A 17,735-nucleotide genomic window follows, 5' to 3' on the forward strand; every position below is an offset into this window, starting at 1 on the left:
GCACTCAGGCGGTAGGTAATGCTCACCCACTGCCCCTCACCTTCTGCTGTGAGGCCTGATTCCTAACAGGCCACAGACTGGTATAGGTCCATGGCCTGGGGGTTGGGGACCCCTGTTGTGGGGGACAAGCTTAACCCTAGGAGTCAGAAAACTCTGTTCTTATCTAGTTTTTGGTACTTACTGGGTATCAAATAACTAGTCAGAGCTTCAATTTCTGATTATCTCACAAATGTCTTGTTACTTTTGACTTGTTCAAATCAGGATCCAGGATACTAATGCATCTGGCAGAATCAGCTGCCACATCTTGTGCCCTCATCTTTCCATGAGCACGGTGCTGCTCTGGGAAGTGTGAAGGTCTTCCGTGAGGCTGTTCTGGTGGAGGAGGTGTGGAGTGGGCTCCAGTGACCCCAGATCCCGTGACCCCCAGATCCAGTGACCCCAGATCCAGCGACCCCCAGGTCCCACAACCCCCCAGATCCAACAACCCTCAGATCCCACAACTCCCAGATCCAGCAACCCCCAGATCCTGTGACCCCCAGATCCAGTGATCCCCAGATCCAGCGACCCCCAGATCCAGCGACCCCCAGATCCAGCAACCCCCAGATCCAGTGACCCCCAGATCCAGCGACCCCCAGGTCCCACAAACCCCAGATCCAGCGACCCCCAGATCCCACAACCCCTGGATCCTGTGACCCCCGGATCCCGTGACCCCCAGATCCCGTGATCCCCAGATCCCGTGATCCCCAGATCCAGTGACCCCCAGATCCAGTGACCCCCAGATCCTATGACCCCAGATCCAGTGACCCCCCAGATCCCATGACCCCCAGATCCTGTGACCCCCCCAGATCCAGCAACCCCCAGATCCAGTGACCCCCAGATCCCACAACCCCCAGATCCAACAACCCTCAGATCCCACAACCCCCAGATCCAGCAACCCCCAGATCCCACAACTCCCAGATCCAGCAACCCCCAGATCCTGTGACCCCCAGATCCAGCGACCCCCAGATCCAGCAACCCCCAGGTCCCACAACCCCCAGATCCAGCGACCTCCAGATCCCACAACCCCTGGATCCTGTGACCCCCAGATCCAGCGACTCCCAGGTCCCATAACCCCCAGATCCAGCGACCCCCAGGTCCCACAACCCCCAGATCCAGCGACCCCCAGATCCCACAACCCCTGGATCCTGTGACCCCCAGATCCAGTGACCCCCAGATCCAGTGACCCCCAGATCCAGCAACCCCCAGGTCCCACAACCCCCAGATCCAGCGACCTCCAGATCCCACAACCCCTGGATCCTGTGACCCCCAGATCCAGCGACCCCCAGGTCCCATAACCCCCAGATCCAGCGACCCCCAGATCCCGTGACCCCCAGATCCAGTGACCCCCAGATCCCGTGACCCCCAGATCCAGTGACCCCCAGATCCAGCGACCCCCAGATCCAGTGACCCCCAGATCCAGTGACTCCCAGATCCAGTGACCCCCAGATCCAGCGACCCCCAGATCCAGCAACCCCCAGATCCAGTGACCCCCCAGATCCCGTGACCCCCAAATCCAGTGACCCCCAGATCCAGTGACCCCCAGATCCTATGACCCCAGATCCAGTGACCCCCCCAGATCCCATGACCCCCAGATCCTGTGACCCCCCAGATCCAGCAACCCCCAGATCCAGTGACCCCCAGATCCCACAACCCCCAGATCCAACAACCCCCAGATCCCACAACCCCCAGATCCAGCAACCTCCAGATCCCACAACTCCCAGATCCAGCAACCCCCAGATCCAGTTACCCCCAGATCTAGCGACCCCTAGATCCCACCTTGGGCTCTTCCTTTTCCATCTGGCTTCTCTCTCCACATTGCTCTGCTGAGGGTGGACAGGGAAGCGCGAGGCAGAGCCCAGCAGCTGTACAGATCGTCCCTGATGCCAGGACTGACTGACTTGCTGAGCACAGCATAGCACTTCAGAGCTGACTCTGCATCTGGGATGCCTGAGTTCAAATCTTGATTCTACCTCTTAATAGTTGTGTGACCTTGGGCAAGTTATTTGACTTTGGTGGGCCTCAGTTTTCCCCTCTATAAAATGGGGATAATAGTATCCATAAAGTTGCTGGAGGGTTAAATGAGTTAGAATATGTAAAATGCTTAAAAGCAGTGCCTCACATGTGTCAGGGGCCGTGCCTAATTATTTTAGTTGCTGTGTGCTTTCAGGGTTGCTCGTGCTCAGCTGTCATGCATGTTCAATGTGGCATAGACTTCAATGTCACACACACAATCAGGCGAAAGGCCACTCACGCCTCTCAGACCTGCTGGACTATGCAGGCTTCCCCTGAGGGGTAGGGGGCCAGGCTGAGCAGCAGCCAGTAGCTTTGAGAGAGACCTGTTTCTTCTGAAGGCACTCGCCTGCCCACTGTAATGCTGAGACACGTGAGGCCAATAATCACCGTCATTGGTTGCCTTGCACCCGTTCATCACCCACGACATTAGCTCCTCAAACATGGGGTGAGTGTTTTTCCAGGACCAGTGTTTTTTTTGCTGAGTAAGAAGATAGCCCCCACCCCCCTGATACCCTTGTTCATTAACTGACCCATTCATTGATAAAACAGCTAATGAGCACTTACGCGGGCCAGGCACTGTGCGACATGCTGGGGATCCAGGAGTGGGCAAGAGGCTGTCCCTGGCCTTGAGGAGCTCAGAGTTTGTGGTAGTCAGAACAATGGCACCTCAACAATGTCCACATCCCTAGAATCTGTGAATATGTTACCTTATGCAGTGAAAAGGGCTTTGCAGATGTGATTAAGTCAAAGTTGTTGATAGGGAGAGATTATTCAGTGGGCCCAATGTATTCCTAAGTGGGAGGCAAGAGGGTCAGAGTTAGTGGAAGAGCTTGGCAGGTGGAGGCCGAGGTCCCAAGCCAAGCAAAGCAGGTGGCCTCTAGAAACTGGAAAAGGCAAGGAAGTGGGGTCTCCCTGGAGCCTCCAGAAGGAACTCAGCCCTGCCAACACCTAGATTTTAGGACCTCTGACCTCAGAACTGTCTAATAATAAGTCTGTGTTATGTTAAGCCACTAAGTTCAAGGTAATTTGTTACAGCAGCACAGGGAATGAATATGAAGTCCATTGAATAAGACGAACAGGGAGACAGGTAACTGTGCTGTGGATGGGTGAGTGATGTGATACTGAGATGTGGGTGTGGTGAGAGCCCGGAGGAGTTTCCCTAATCTGGAAGGGGTTGGGGGGATGAGGCCAGATAAGGCTTCCTGGAGGAAGTGGTATCTAAATGAAGGTCTGAAGGGGGGTTGGGAGCTAAGCAGGACAAATAGGAGGGTTGGAAGCAGGCAGAGAGCAGCCTTCCAGGCAGATGGAGCTCACAGAGGCTCAGGATGGCTCGGGGTCACGTGTAAGTGGAGGGTGAGGAGGGATGGGGCTGGAGAGGTGAGCTGCTACATCTCCAGGGCTTTGTAAGCGTTGCTAGAGCATTTGGACTTTAGCCCAAGGGCAAAGGAGAGCCTGAATAAGTTTAGGCAGAACAGTAACATGATGACTTTGTAAAATCCCTCTGGCTGTCATCTAGTCAAGAGATACATGGGGCAGGCTCAGAGCTGGGGACGTGGCAGGAGGCTGACGCCTGATGCAGGTGAAGGGTGACGTGGTTCAAAGGTGATGTGGTTCAAAGATGCAGGTGAAGAGTGATGTGGCTCAAAGGAGGAGGATAAGGACAGTGGACTCAGCTGAGAAACCAGAGCAAGGAGAATCAGTGGAGGATGATTCCGTGTGGCATAGAGAGAGGGGAAACCAAGAATGATGCTTGGGTTCAGTCTTGGGTGGCCCAAAGTCTATAGGGACATCATCTGACATCAGGAACACAGGAGGGGAAATAGCTTGAGTTCGAAGAGAAGATGTAAATTCCTTTTTGTGACACAAGAAAGTAGATGCTGAGGCTGTCTCAGCAAAAGAGATCTGGGTGGAAGAGAGTGATTTGAAAACTGTCAGGATGGTGATAGATGGCTAATGTGAGCTCCGTGAGAACAGGGATCTTGGCTAATGTCTGGTGTCTCCAGAACTTACACAGCACACACTCAATCAGCACTTGCTGAATAAAAGATGAAATGAACCTGAAGTGGTGGATGAGATCACGTAGAGAGTATATAGTGTACACAGAGGAAATCTATGGGTAGGCAGCATTTAAGAAATGGAGAGAACTATTATTAAAACAAGGATTTTTAAAAGCCCATTGATTTTGGTGACAAGGTCAATTCAATAACCTTAGAGAGAGTGATTTCAATGGGTTGAGTGGCAGTGAGAAAAATAAAGGAGAGGAGAAAAATTAACCTGCAGCTGAAGGGTTTTAGGGGGTATAGATAGGGCTTTTTAAACTGGGATAGTATTAAATACATTGAATTTGCATTTTCAAAATTACAAATTTAAATGAGCAGAACTGTAACTGAGGCAGACAAATTCTAAGGCGGTCCCAATAACCCTTCCCTTTGAGTGTGGGTAGCACCTGTGACTTGCTTCTAACCAGTAACCTATTGCAAAGGTGATGGGATGGCACTTCCATAATTATGTTGTTATATAAATCTTCATCCTGCTAGTCAACTTGCTATGGGGATTGCTCCCCAGCTGGTTTCAAACAAGTAAATGTTTGAGCCTCACATGTTATGAGGCTCCCTTGGCAAGGAGCTTAGCGCAGCCTGTAGGGGCTGAGGGTAATGACAGTCAGAAAGAAGCTATGGCCCTCAGTCCCAGAGTTTTAAGAAAATGAATTCTGCCATCAACCTGAGTGAGCTTGGAAGTGGATTCTTCACCAGCTGGGTCTCCAGATAAGAGTGCAGCCCAGCCGCCATGTTGAGTGCAGCTTTGTGAAGCCCTAACCAGGGGACCCAACCAAGATGCACCTGCATCTGACCACAGAAATTGTGAGGTAATATATATGTGTGTGGCTTTAAGCCATTAAGTGTGTGGTCTTATATTGTGCAGAAATAGATAGCTAACATAGTAACTTTTTAATTTATTTTTTTCCCACTTAAAAAAAATGGAGGCAATAACATACAGTAAAGTACACAGGTGTGTCCGATTTGGTTAATTTTTATCTACGTATACATTCATGCAGCCATAACTCAGATCAAGATATGAAGATCTGCACTGCCCCAGGAGGCTACCTCACACTCCCCTCCCCTGCTGCTCCCAAGGGCCAACAACTGTGCTGACTTCTACTGCCATTAGTTAATCTAAACCGTTCTTGAAATTCTTATCAGTGGAATAACACAGGATGTGCCCTTTTCTATTCGTCTTCTTTCACGTAGACATTCATCCATGTGTTAGATGTATCGGTAGTTTGTTCTTTTTATTTATTCCTTTTTAATGAATATAGAACAGTTTATTTACCTCTGTGGTTGATGGACATTTGAGTAGTTTCAAGTTTTTGCCTATGATAAATAAAGCTGTCATCAAAATCTCTTGTCCATGTCTTTTAGTGATTTCTGTTGGGTTCATATCCAGGAATAAAATTGTTGGGTTATACCAAATGTGTATGTTTAGCTTTAGTAGATATTGCCAAACGTTTTTTTCCAAAGTGGTTGTATTAATTTTTACTACCACCAGCAATGTATAAGATTAGCTTCCCAAGCTAATCAACACTTCTATAGTCAGTCTTTTAAATTTTAGCCATTCTAGTGTGTTGTGGTATCTTACTGTAGTTTTAATTTGTATTTCTCTAAGGACTAATGATGTTGAGCACATTTATTGGCCACTTCTATATATTCTTTTGTGAAATGTCTGCTCAAGTTCTTTGCCCATTTTAAATTGAGCTCTCTATCTTTTATGTGTTTATTTATTTAATTAATTTATTTTTTTGAGACAGAGTCTCACTCTGTTGTCCAGGATGGAGCACAGTGGCACAATCTCAGCTCACTACAGCCTCTGCCCCCCCAGGTTCAAGTGATTCTCCTGCCTCAGCCTCCCGGGTAGCTGGGATTACAGGCGCATGCCACCACGCCCAGCTAATTTTTGTATTTTCAATAGAGACGAGGTTTTACAATGTTGGCTAGGCTGGTCTTGAACTCCTGACCTCATGCGATCCAGCCACCTTGGCCTCTCAAAGTGCTGGGATTACAGGCATGAGCCAGTGCACCTGGCCTACTTATTATTTTTAGGAGTTATTTATATGTTCTGCACATGAGACCTATGTCAGATATGATGTATTTCAAAATTTTCTCCCAGTATATGTTTTGCATTTTCACACTTATAATGTGATTTTTGATAAACAGAGCTCTTAATTTTTAATAAACTCCAATTTCTTTTATGGTTTTTATGTCTTTTGTGGTTAGTGTTTTTTGCATTTCTAGTTTAGTAAATCTTTGCTTATCCCCAAATAATATTTTCCTATGTTTTCTCTTAGAAGCTTGCTTTGTTATAAAATTTAGATCTGTGACTCATCCTGAATTAATTTTTATGTATGGTGTGAAGTAGGAATTAAGGCCCATTTTTTTTATGCCAATATCTAATTGCTTCAGCACCATTGATTAAAAAGAATGTCATTTATCCACTTAATTATGGGTGCCTTTGCCATAGATGAAAGGACTGTATGTGAGGGTCTGTTTCTGAGCTCTCTATTTTATTCCATTGGTCTTTTTGTCTATTTTTGTGCTAAAACTATGCTGTCTAAATTATTGCTATGTAGTAAATCTTGAAATCAGGTTGTTTAAATCCTCCAACTTTGTCTTTAAGTTTTCTTGTATTTTTTAAGATCCTTTGGATTTCCATATGAATTTCAGAATTAACTTGTCAATTTCAGAATTAACTTGTCAATTTCCCCAAAATAAACTTCTAAAATTTTGAATGGAATCATATTGAATTTATAGATAAATTTTGAAAATCAATGCCATTTTAACAAACTTGGTAACTAGGATTATGTTCATAATCCTATCATGAACATAGGATATCATTTCATTGACTTTGTTAATTTCTCTTAGTAATGTTTTGTAGTTCTCAGCATTCTTTTTCACAGAAATTATATCTCTACCTCCCATTTACTCTCAGTAGTGGTAGAAAACTTAATTTTGCCAATTCAGGATAACTCAGTCACTTCCAATGGCTTCCAGTCCATAAGCCCTCAGCTCTCATCTGTCCTTGCTAGCCTCTGCTGAGGTGTAGTTTGTCCTTGCTGGTCTCTCAGTGGTGGCCACTGTCCCCACTTATTTGCTGCTCATATTTGTTATAAAGTTATAGTCTCACGTAATCCACATTGCACATCCGGCCACTGGCCAGCTCAGGAAACACAGGGAGCTTTCTCACGCTTGGACTCATATACTACACGGGAATGCAGGACTATTGTGTCACCAGGCACAGTCCCCAGCCATCTTTATGTTGTGGCTCCATGCTGTCTGGATATGGGACATCTCTAGTGACCTTGTAGTCTCTAATTCCTCTTAATGGACCTGTGGTTTTTGGCCTGCACACTTCCTGAGGGATTTGGTCAGCAGAGGACAGAGGGCAGCAATCCCAGCTTGGGGCTAACCTCTCTCTTTTTCTCCTTCTCTCTCCCCCAACTCCTCCCCTCAGTTCTGAAATGTCTCTAGTCTCCTTTATATGGCAAGAAAACTGGTCCTAAATCTTCAAGTACATTTCCTCCAACTCTATACTTAATGATCTTAAACTTGAAGCTCTAAATCCTCGAGTCTCCTTTCTTGATTGTAAAAGCCAAAGCTTGTTGTACCCCTTACCCCAACTCTGCACTGGCATGATCCTGAGAGTGAATGTCCTCTTGAATGACACCTCCCTTGCCCCACCCTCGTTCCAGTGTTGTGGTCACGGCACTTAGCTACCTTGTAGACCACCCTTCCTTTGGGAAGACTTCACAGAAGGGGCAACATTTAAATAGGGCCTTAAAGGAGGAGTGGGAGTTTGTTGGGTGAAGAAGTGACTGTGTTGAGGAATGCAGCCCTGCCTTAGTTTTGGGGATGAAGAAACAGAAGGAAGGAGGAAAAGGGGTTGGTGGGAAGCACTTAGGTTTGTACTAAGGGGAGACTAAGTGGTGAGAACACGGACTCTGATGTCACATGGAACTAGGTTTGAATCCCAGTTTTGCTCCTAACTAGCTCGGTGGCCTTAGGCACATAATTTAACACCTTTAAGCTTCAGTGTCCTTAGTTGTGGAGTGGGGATATGAAGGCATGTTTGTTTGAACTGAGGTGGGGACAGAGTAAGTGTAAGGATTACACCACACAGAGCGAGGCACCCAGAGGTTCCCTTTTGGGACAGTGGGACAGTTACCCAGGTGTTCTGAGAGATGTGGGATGACCCTTAGAAGCCCCTGAGGTTAAAAAGAAAGAGTCATTGCAACAAGACCAGCTCCAAATTTAAGCCACATGGTTTATTTCCTTCTGTGGTGTGGATGAGACAAGCCATCTCATCTACGGGGGCTGGTGAACACCAGGCTGATAGTGTCTCCTTGTCCCGTGGTAACCTTCTGTGGTAGCCTTGTCCTTGGGCTATGGGGGTGGGGAAGGGAGTGCTGAGAGGCACAGGGAGGTCCCAAACTGCCACTGCTGTGCCCCTGTTGGTGCTGACTGTGGTGGAGCCTCAGGAGTGGGCTGGCGTCAGCTCTCCCCTGCAACCTCCCCTCCCTTGGGAGATGGTGGGGGGCAGGGGGCGGGGCCAATGCTGACTTCATATTACAGACAAGGAAAATGAGGGTTTCCAGGAAGCAGGGGGACAATGCCTGGCCTAGACCCAGGACTTCAGGGAGCCTGGGGAGCTGGAAGGGCCTGATGAACCTTATCGGGTTCAACACTCTAGTTTCCAAATAGGAAACCTGAGGTCCACGGATGTGGCAACAGATGACAAAGAACAGAGCTGATCTTAGGGCCAGGAGACCTGCGGCCAGGCCACTGCCCTGCTGTGAGGCCTTGGCCTGGTATCTACACCTCTGTGGAATGCCAGAGTCAGACTCTTCCATTCTGGAGGATTCCGGGCTCTCTGAACCTAATGACCTTCCCGAGGCCTGAGGGTCAGGGCAGGCCTCGAATCTGAGTCTCCAATGAGGCCAGGATATCCCCAACGAGCAGAGAAATGCTTAGATGCACAAGGTGGGTGTCCTGGAAGGGTGACGGGGCTTGGGGAGCTAAAGGACACACACCCCTGACGTCAGCCTGGTGTCTTTTAGAAAGAAAGCACCGGGGAAAGTGTGGGAGAGACGTCCCTGGGCACGCTTCACTCAGATGCCGGAGTATGTGTGGATGTGGTGAGGAAGGTGGGGGTGGGGAGAGGCTGGGCCCAGAGGGAAAAGGCTGGACTCCACCCGCAAGTGCCACATCTGCTACTCAGACGACTCCTTGGGCATATGCCACATTGTCATACGCAGGGGGCGGAGAGGCTGCCTGGCTGGGGATGTTGAAGTCTGCGCTGAAGGCGTTTGGCAGGAAAATCACAGGCTGCAAAGAAAACAGCACTGAGCGTCCTGGAGGACGCTGGAGCTTCAGGGTAGTGGTGCAATAGTGCCCCCTTGTGGGTAATCTGAGAATAGCGCCCTGGTACTGAATTCGGAAGTCTTAATCGCATGCTCAGGGCTCTCTGTGCAACTGATATTTCAAACAACATTTACTGGGGCCAACTATGATCCAGGCATTGGGAGTACAGCCGTGAACAAAACAGACAAAAGTCCAGTTTCTCCAGGCGCTAACGTTCTGCTGTTCTTTTTTTTTCTTTTCTTCTTTTTTTTTTTTGAGACGGAGTTTCACTCTTGTTGCCCAGGCTGGAGTGCAATGGCGTGATCTCGGCTCACTGCAACCTCCGCCTCCTGAGCTCAAGCTATTCTCCTGCCTCAGCCTCCTGAGTAGCTGGGATTACAGGCGCCTGCCACCACGCCCAGGTAATTTTTTGTATTTTTAGTAGAGATGGGGTTTCATCATGTTGGCCAGGCTGGTCTTGACCTCCTGACCTCAGGTGATCTGCCCGCCTCGGCCTCCCAAAGTGCTGGGATTACAGGCATGAGCCACCGTGCCTGGCTCTGCTGTTCTTTCTCTCCCGACTGCCCTGGCCTGGTTCAGGACTTCGCTCTCTCTTGCCTGCACCATGGCACCAGCCTCCTTGCAGCTTCCTGGCCTCGAGCCCCCGCTTGCCCACCCTCTCCACCTTCCGGCACTGGACAAATCCTCTTGACTGATTTCCCTGAACCAGCTCACTCCCCTGCTCCGACCTTCAATCCCCTCACCCTCAATGCAGCCCATCGTGTACCTGCCAAGGGCACCCCACCCTGTGGCCTGCATTTGCCTGCCCGAGGCAGCCTTTGCTCCAACTGGTTCCCCTGCCTTGAACACTCACTCCAGCCCCTTTCTGTCATCACTGTCCTCCATTTTTTTTTTTGAAATCAAAGCTTAATTTCCATCTCCATCATGCTGCCCTCCCGGATGATGCCTCCATCTCCCATGTGGCCTGGGAACTCCAAAAAGTCCCATTCCTCTGGGTGCAGCACTGCCCCCATGCCCTGAGCCCGGGCCTTCCATTCTGCAAGGCTCCCTGCGGGGCTGCACAGAGCAGTGGCCCTGTGGGTGCTGGTGCACCCAGTGCCACGGGGAGAGCAGTCCTGTCTTCACTGACCTGCGAAGACGTCTTTGGTTTTGTTTTGGTTTTACAGACAGCCTTGCTCTGTCACCCAGGCTGAAGGGCAGTGGTGTGATCACAGCTCACTGCAGCCTCGACCTCCTGGGCTCAAGCGATCCTCCTGCCTCAGCCTCCCAACTAGCTAGGAGTACAGGCACGTACCACCACACCTGGCTAATTAAAAATACATTTTTTTTGTAGCGATAGGATCTTTTTATGTTGCCCAGGCTTGTCTCAAACTCCAGGGCTCAAGAGATCCTCCCATCTCATTTTTCAAAGTGCTGGGGTTATGGGTGTGAGTCACCATGCCCAGCCCAAAGACTTCTTTGGGCCCCCTGACATGGATGGGACACCCCTCCTAGTGCTGTCTCTTCTTATTGCTTCCCACAGTGCAGAGGGAGGGGGCTGGAGGCAGAGCGCGCTCCCAGCCAACTGTCTTCCACAGAGGCTCAGCTCAGGTTTAGTGGACGTGGGGGTGGGGGTACTCACTGCACTGGCCTGGGCATGGATGTCTTGGCACCCAAAGTGAGTGGCAATGACCGCGATGAAGAACTCCAGGATGGTGAAGATAGTAAGCACGGCCAGATGGCCCCTGTCCACATCCTGGGGACCAAAACCCACAGAAAGGTGAGCCCAGAGTTCTAGAGTAAGGGGGTCCCCTGAGTGAGAACCACTTGCCCAAGGTCACACAGCTAGTTGGGAGCAGAGCTGTGCTTGGAGCCAGTCCCCCCGCCACCAGTCCTGCACCCTCCCCTTCACCCTGCAGGCTGCCTCGTTGCTCCTTCTGATGCCTATCTTGGGGAAGGCTCAGAGGATCCGTGGATTCATGGGGTCTATAGGGACTGGCAGGCCCTGCCAATATCCTGGCACTGCAAACTCTCACCTCCCTGCCCTCCTGGACACGGCTGCATCATTTTCCACGTTTTCCCACCCCGAGGGCCATCTGACAACGCACCCAGTTAGTAACACCAAAATCCATGAGCAGAATGGCTGTCCCAGCAAAGGCCGCCATGACGCTGAGGATGTTGGTGCCCAGGCTGCTCCTCACCTGCAGAGAACAGAGAGACAGGAGCAGAGGGAAGAGGCAAAGAGAAGGAGAAAAGGCAGGGGCTGTGGCTCAGCTGTCCAGCCCCCAGCACGCTGCCTCCCACAGCCAAGGAGGCAGTGGCCACACCACCCTGCACGCAGCTGTGTTCTCATTGACTGCTCCTCTTTTCTCTTCTCCTCCCCTGGGACCTCGGGAGGAGGTCTTGTTGTGTCTCTTTCCTTCTCTCGTCTTCTTGGAAGCTGCTAGGGAGAAGGGCACCACCTCCTTTACAGCCTCTCTGGGTGGAGTTTGCAGCCTCCAGCCTACCCCGTACTGTGACTCCCTCACCCCCAGGCCTAGCACCTCGCAGGAGCAGCTGCAGCTGAGGCCTGCTCAGGGGCATGGGTTGGGGGAGGCCCTTTGCTGTGGACACTGAGGCCTGGTTGGGAGAGGGGTTGAGTTCATTTCCATGAGGTCCCAGGAAGCGGCTGGCGGAGTGAGGCACTGCAGACACTGGTGGGGCACCAGGCAGGGGAGACAGGAGAGGCATGAGCTGAAGGTCTGAAGTCCGGGTGGGCTGAGAGGCCTAGGACTCCAGGGTCTGAAGAGCGTGCAGGGCAAGTGACTCCTGGGGTGGTCCAGGCAGCCACCCAGGGGTCACCATCCCCATGCAGCCAGAACCTGACGGTCTCGTGACCCATAGCTGGAGCCTTCTGGTTAAACTGCCCCAAGGGGAAACATTCATGGGTGGGCTGGGGACTCTAGGACCTCTTCAGGTTTAAAGACCCCTGATTCTTCTTTTTAAATGGCAATCAGGAGGTCTTTGAGATCAGAACAGCCTCACAAGAAATCCATTAATTGATGAATTAAGCCAAAAACTTTTATTGAGCACCTACTGCCTGCCGGGCACTATGCAAAGCGCTGTGAGTCCAGGAGAGAGTAAGTCAGGTCTTGTCCTCCTGGAGCTCACGGCGTGGGGGACACTGGGTTTGGTCCGGAGAGTCCTCTCTTCTAGTCCTGCCCCTCCACAACCCATTCTCTGCCCAGCACCTGGGATACCTCTCAAGTATAGAAACAGGGCAAGGAATCCCCTGCTGAAGCCTCCGTGGTCTCTCATTGTCCTTAAAACAAATCCTGAACTTGGCATTTAGGCTCTGAGTCACCTCCCCAGCCTCTCCCTCTCGGCCCACCCCTTGCCTGTGATGGTCCGGCACTCTGGTCCCCCGTCCAGCCATGGCGTTTCCCGACCGGGATCTTCCGTGGTTGTTGCCCTCTGAACTGTGAAGACTCGGTTCCGTGACCCCTGCTCAGGGACTCCAGACCGTCCCAGCTGAGCTTAGAATAGACTCACATTATCCTGCCTGCTTCCTTTCAGCACTCTTCATGCTTGGCAACTATCTTTGTTAGTTTGCTTTACGGGTGTCTTACAAGGCACCAGAAGGTAAGTGCCATGAACTTCGCTGCCGTGTTCACGACCTTCGCTGCCGTGTTCACGACCTTCGCTGCCGTGTTCACGACCTTCGCTGCCGTGTTCACGACCTTCGCTGCCGTGTTCATGATCTTCATTGCCGTGTTCTCTGAGCCTGACGTAAAGCTCACACCCTCCTGTTCAAAGCCTCCATCACCTCCCAGTGCCTGCAGAAGGCACCAAGCCTTCCACGATCCAGCCCCATCATGGGATTAAATCTGTCTAATTTCTTTCCACTTTCCTTCTCCTACCTTTGCCTTCATTGGACGGAGCCATGCGTGGTTTCAGTGGCGACCCTGCCCACACTCCTCCGTGCATTCTCCAGTTTTCCCTGTGGCATTTCTAAGTCCTCTCTGCTCACCAAGGCCCAGCGGGACTCTTACAGGAGATCTTCTAGCATCTTTCCTTTCTCGGAATGACCATGAGCATTTTATCCATGGACCTCGCTTTCCACCCTGGCTTGTGTATTGAAAGAGTATCCCTGTCTTCTTCTCCTGGACACGCACAGTCTGCATCTGGTCTGCCTGGGTGGTGCCCCTCCCCTGGCACTTTGCAGGTCCCCCGAAGTGCTGGGGAATGAGCTGAAGGAGTGAGTGGATGGGAGGGACAGGGTAGAGTGAGATTAGCCGTGGCCTCATCCCCACCCCTGGGTCCCCCTGTTCACACTCACCAGGCAGCTGGTGTGGTTCTTCTCGGCTGCCACTGAGAGGGATCCGGAGATGATGAACTGTATGGGGAGAGGGGACCCAGTGAGGCCTCAGCCAGGACCCTGGGCAGGGCACACCCTGCTTGGGATCTGTCAAGAGGTGCCAGGGAGAGACAACAGCCTCCTGATGCCACTTTCTCTGCCAGGCAGGCACCTTGGGGTCTCTCGGAAGGGGTGTCCCCTGTCCAGAGAACTAGGGCTGTGGCTTACAAGGTGAGTGTTTTCATTGACATCATATCCTCAGGGCCTCATGGGGAAGGCACTGTTCCTTCAAACATTCACTCATCAAACATTTACTGAGTGAGGCTGAACATGGTAGCTCATGCCTGTAATCCCAGAAGTTTGGGAGGCCGAGGCGGGAGGATCACTTGAAGTCAAGAGTTCGAGACCAGCCTGGCCAACATGGTGAAACTCCAGTCTCTACTAAAAATACAAAAATGAGCTGGGCATAGTGGCGCGCACCTGTAATCCCAGCTACTCAGGAGGCTAAGGAGCAAGAATCATTTGAACCTGGGAGGCAGAGGTTGCAGTGAGCCAAGATAGTACCACTGCACTCCATCCTGGGGGACAGAGTGAGACTCTGTCTCAAAACACAAAACAAAAAAACCAAACATTTTCTGAGTGGCAGTTATGTACCAGGAACATAACAGAGTTGAATAAGGCAGACCAGATCTCTGCCCTCAAGGAGCTTATATTCTTTTTTTTTTTTTTAAGACGGAGTCTTGCTCTGTCACCCAGGCTGGAGTGCAGTGGCGTGATCTCGGCTGACTGCAACCTCCGCCTCCCGGGTTCAAGCGATTCTCCTGCCCCAGCCTCCCAAGTAGCTGGGACTACAGACACTGGCCACCACACTCGGCTAATTTTAGTATTTTTAGTAGAGACGGGGTTTCACCATATTGGTCAGGCTGGTCTTGAACTCCTGACCTCGTGATCCACCTGCCTCGGCCTCCCAAAGTGCTGGGATTACAGGCATGAGCCACCGTGCCCGGCCTTTCCTGTCCTTTTTGGCAGCTTCTCTGGCTGTTTGCTGGGAGCTTTTGATCCGCAGGAGTGGGGTCAGGCTCAAGTTTATGGTGAGGGTTTGGGGGAAGGAGTTAGATTTAGACTCTAGTTCTTCTAGGAAGTGCCTCCAGGCCCCCACCTAGGAAAGGCTGTGCCCAGGAGGATGGTGGGGGTGGGCGCGTGGGGGAGAGGTGAGCCTGGGCAGCATTCCCCCTACCCTCCCTCTCCATGGCCCCGGCACTCACGCAGGCTCCTCCCCAGAAGGGGACGCCGCCCTCGATGAAGAAGATGCCCACGTGGCCGCGGCGAACCAGGAGCAGCACGCTGCCAAAGCCCAGGTGGATGAGGCCGATGAGGATCTGCACCGTCTGCGGGAAGCCCCAAGGCTCAGTGCTGCGGGCCCTGTTCCACACCGCCCCCTGCCGGCCCCGCGGAGAGCGCGGCTGGCCCCGCCTTCCTCTAGCTTGTTGGCGACTGGGAAAGAAACTCAGATTCTGTTCTTTAGAGGTGACATTATTACAGAAACCAATAGAGACACTTTTAAGGAGAAAGCTAGTTCCCCGCAGCCTACGGGACCCACAAAGCACAGCTCTCAGCCAGCCTGCCTCCTGCTTTCTGCTCTGATCCATGGATCTCAAGCATCGCTGTGTCCCTACCTGGCTTTCTCAGGACTCGGTTCAATGGCCCAACATTCCCTGCACCGCATGCCTCACCTTGCCCTTCCTCATCTCCCACCACCCTGTCAATCTGTAGCGAGCACCTTCTCCTAGAGCATCTTTCTATTTCAGTGTCCGTCACTGATCGTCCCAGCCCTGTGCAGCAGCTGCCTCTCAGCCTGCTGAAATCTCCAGTGGGATTTTTTCTCTTTCTAAGAGTTGGTTTACCAGCACCCTACTAGTCTATGCCCAGAAGGGGGATGGTTTTCCCAAGTGTGAGCTTCTAGTAAGGTCTGCCACATAGAAACATTGCAACGTTTTGGGTAACTATTGAATTCTAGAACTGAGTGGAAAGAGATGTTGAAGACGGCTGGAATCCAGCCCTGGGAGCCCAGGAGCCGCTTCCGGCTCCATGACTTTCACGGGGACTCCAGTGACCAGTACTCACCACTACCCAAGCCAGCATGGTCTTTTTATGGGCAGTTCTGATGGGGAACAACTAGAATTGTCATCTCAGCATCACGTGGAATACATATTTCTTTCCAACATGAGTGCCAAGTATTTGTATATTCATGGACATGAGCCCCTGAATCTTCAGCTTCTTTTTCTCTTCAGCTACACGTCTTTCATCTTTTCAGTGTCCTCACAGGGCACAGCATGGCATGCCGTCCAAGGCGCCAGTGTTGCTCCCCTTCCTTGTAGATCTTTCCCCTGTGGATAGACCACCACAGCTACTGCCATTATGCCTTGGGAAACACCAGCTGCCGCTTATTGAATGCCCGTCTATGCTAAGCACTGTGCTGGGGGTTTCACAGATATGGTCTCATTTAATACTAATGAGAAGAGGTAGTTATTACTATTATTATTATTATTATTATTTTTGAGAAGGAGTTTCACTCTTGTTGCCCAGGCTGGAGTGCAATGGCACAATCTCAGCTCACTGCAACTTCTGCCTCCCAGGTTTAGGTGATTCTTCTGCCTCAGCCTCCTGAGTAGTGGGGATTACAGGGGCCTGCCACCACACCTGGCTAATTTTTGTATTTTTAGTACAAACGGGGTTTCGCCATGCTGGCCAGGCTGGTCTCGAACTCCTGACCTCAGGTGATCCACCCACCTTGGCCTCCCAAAGTGCTGGGATTACAGGCGTGGGCCACCGCGCCCGGCCAGAGGTAGGTTATTATTATCCTAATTTTGGAGATGAGGAAACTGAAGGTCAGAGATGTTCAGTAACTTGCCCGAAGTGTCCCAGCTATGAGGCAGCAGGCCAGCTAAGTCTGCAGTGGTATTCTTAGTGGGTGGCATTCCATAACTCTTATTTGTATTTTCCACTTTTTTGTGCTTTTCAGCAGTTTTTTTGTCTCATCAATTTTTTTTTTTTTTTTTGGAGGGGGAGAGCACTGGTTCCCAGGGTCTGCTCTGAGCCTTCGGAATTCCAGCAATTGTTGACCCCCTCTTTGTCCACTGTCTCCATGGGCCACAAGTCACTGGCTGTGTGGCCCTTGGTGTCTGGGCCCCCAGTCCCAGTACCCCCCTGCACCAATGGATGTGGTGCAGCTATTAGGGTAGAATTCCAGCATGTTTGAGCCAGAGGTCCTGGATGCCACAAAGCAGAGGGGTTGAAAGTAAAACTTTAGGGTCAGCCGTCCCTAGTTTACAGGATGCCATTTATCAGCAGTGTGGCCTTAGGCAAATGACTTAGTCTTAAGAAACCTCAGTTTCCTAATCCGTCTAATAGGAACAATGATCCCCTTCTTACAAGGTGGTGCTGAGAATCTAGTGAGATGATGCATGCAAAGTCCCCAGCACAGTATGTGCACCTCTCGGAGATGCTTCATAAGTAAGAGCTGTCATCATCTTCACCTTCATCATCATCACCATTGCTTAATCTATGCTTTCATCTTCTACTTGGAGAAACTGAGGCCAAGGAACATACCGAAGAATCTACATGTGTGTGTGTATAATTAAAATAGCAGGCGGCCATTAGCCTGTCTCCATAATTTGGGTTCCTACATAACAAACTGCAACCCAACCAGTACATAAACACACTGAAACCTAACCTAGGAGTATATTTTTGTAACAGATAGCTGGGTTTCAGCTAATGACAAACAGCTTCAGCCAACTGATCAGACTATGCCCAGATAAGGCAAATGCCTCATGACGTCATGCCCAAATAAGGCAGACACCTAGCTGCAGCTGATCGGGAGATTTCTCTACTTCACTTCTGTGTTTGGCCTATAAGAGCTTGCTGCTCACACAGCTGGATGGAGCTCTCTGAACCTC

General features: G+C 50.8%; 1 protein-coding gene across 1 annotated transcript; it reads right to left on the reverse strand.

Annotated features, from left to right (window-relative positions):
* Positions 1-8,364: 8,364 nt before the first annotated feature.
* Positions 8,365-16,040, reverse strand: MS4A15 (membrane spanning 4-domains A15). Its single transcript, XM_024255010.2, has 5 exons — positions 15,045-16,040; positions 13,762-13,818; positions 11,552-11,644; positions 11,086-11,199; positions 8,365-9,428 (listed from the first exon to the last, which is right to left on the reverse strand). The coding sequence occupies exons 1-5, from the start codon at positions 15,426-15,428 to the stop codon at positions 9,318-9,320; spliced, it is 759 nt and encodes a 252-aa protein (XP_024110778.2). The 5' UTR covers positions 15,429-16,040; the 3' UTR covers positions 8,365-9,317.
* Positions 16,041-17,735: the final 1,695 nt, after the last annotated feature.

This window comes from Pongo abelii, chromosome 9 (genome assembly GCF_028885655.2).
Source record: "Pongo abelii isolate AG06213 chromosome 9, NHGRI_mPonAbe1-v2.0_pri, whole genome shotgun sequence".
In the NCBI taxonomy this organism is placed as follows: domain Eukaryota; kingdom Metazoa; phylum Chordata; class Mammalia; order Primates; family Hominidae; genus Pongo; species Pongo abelii.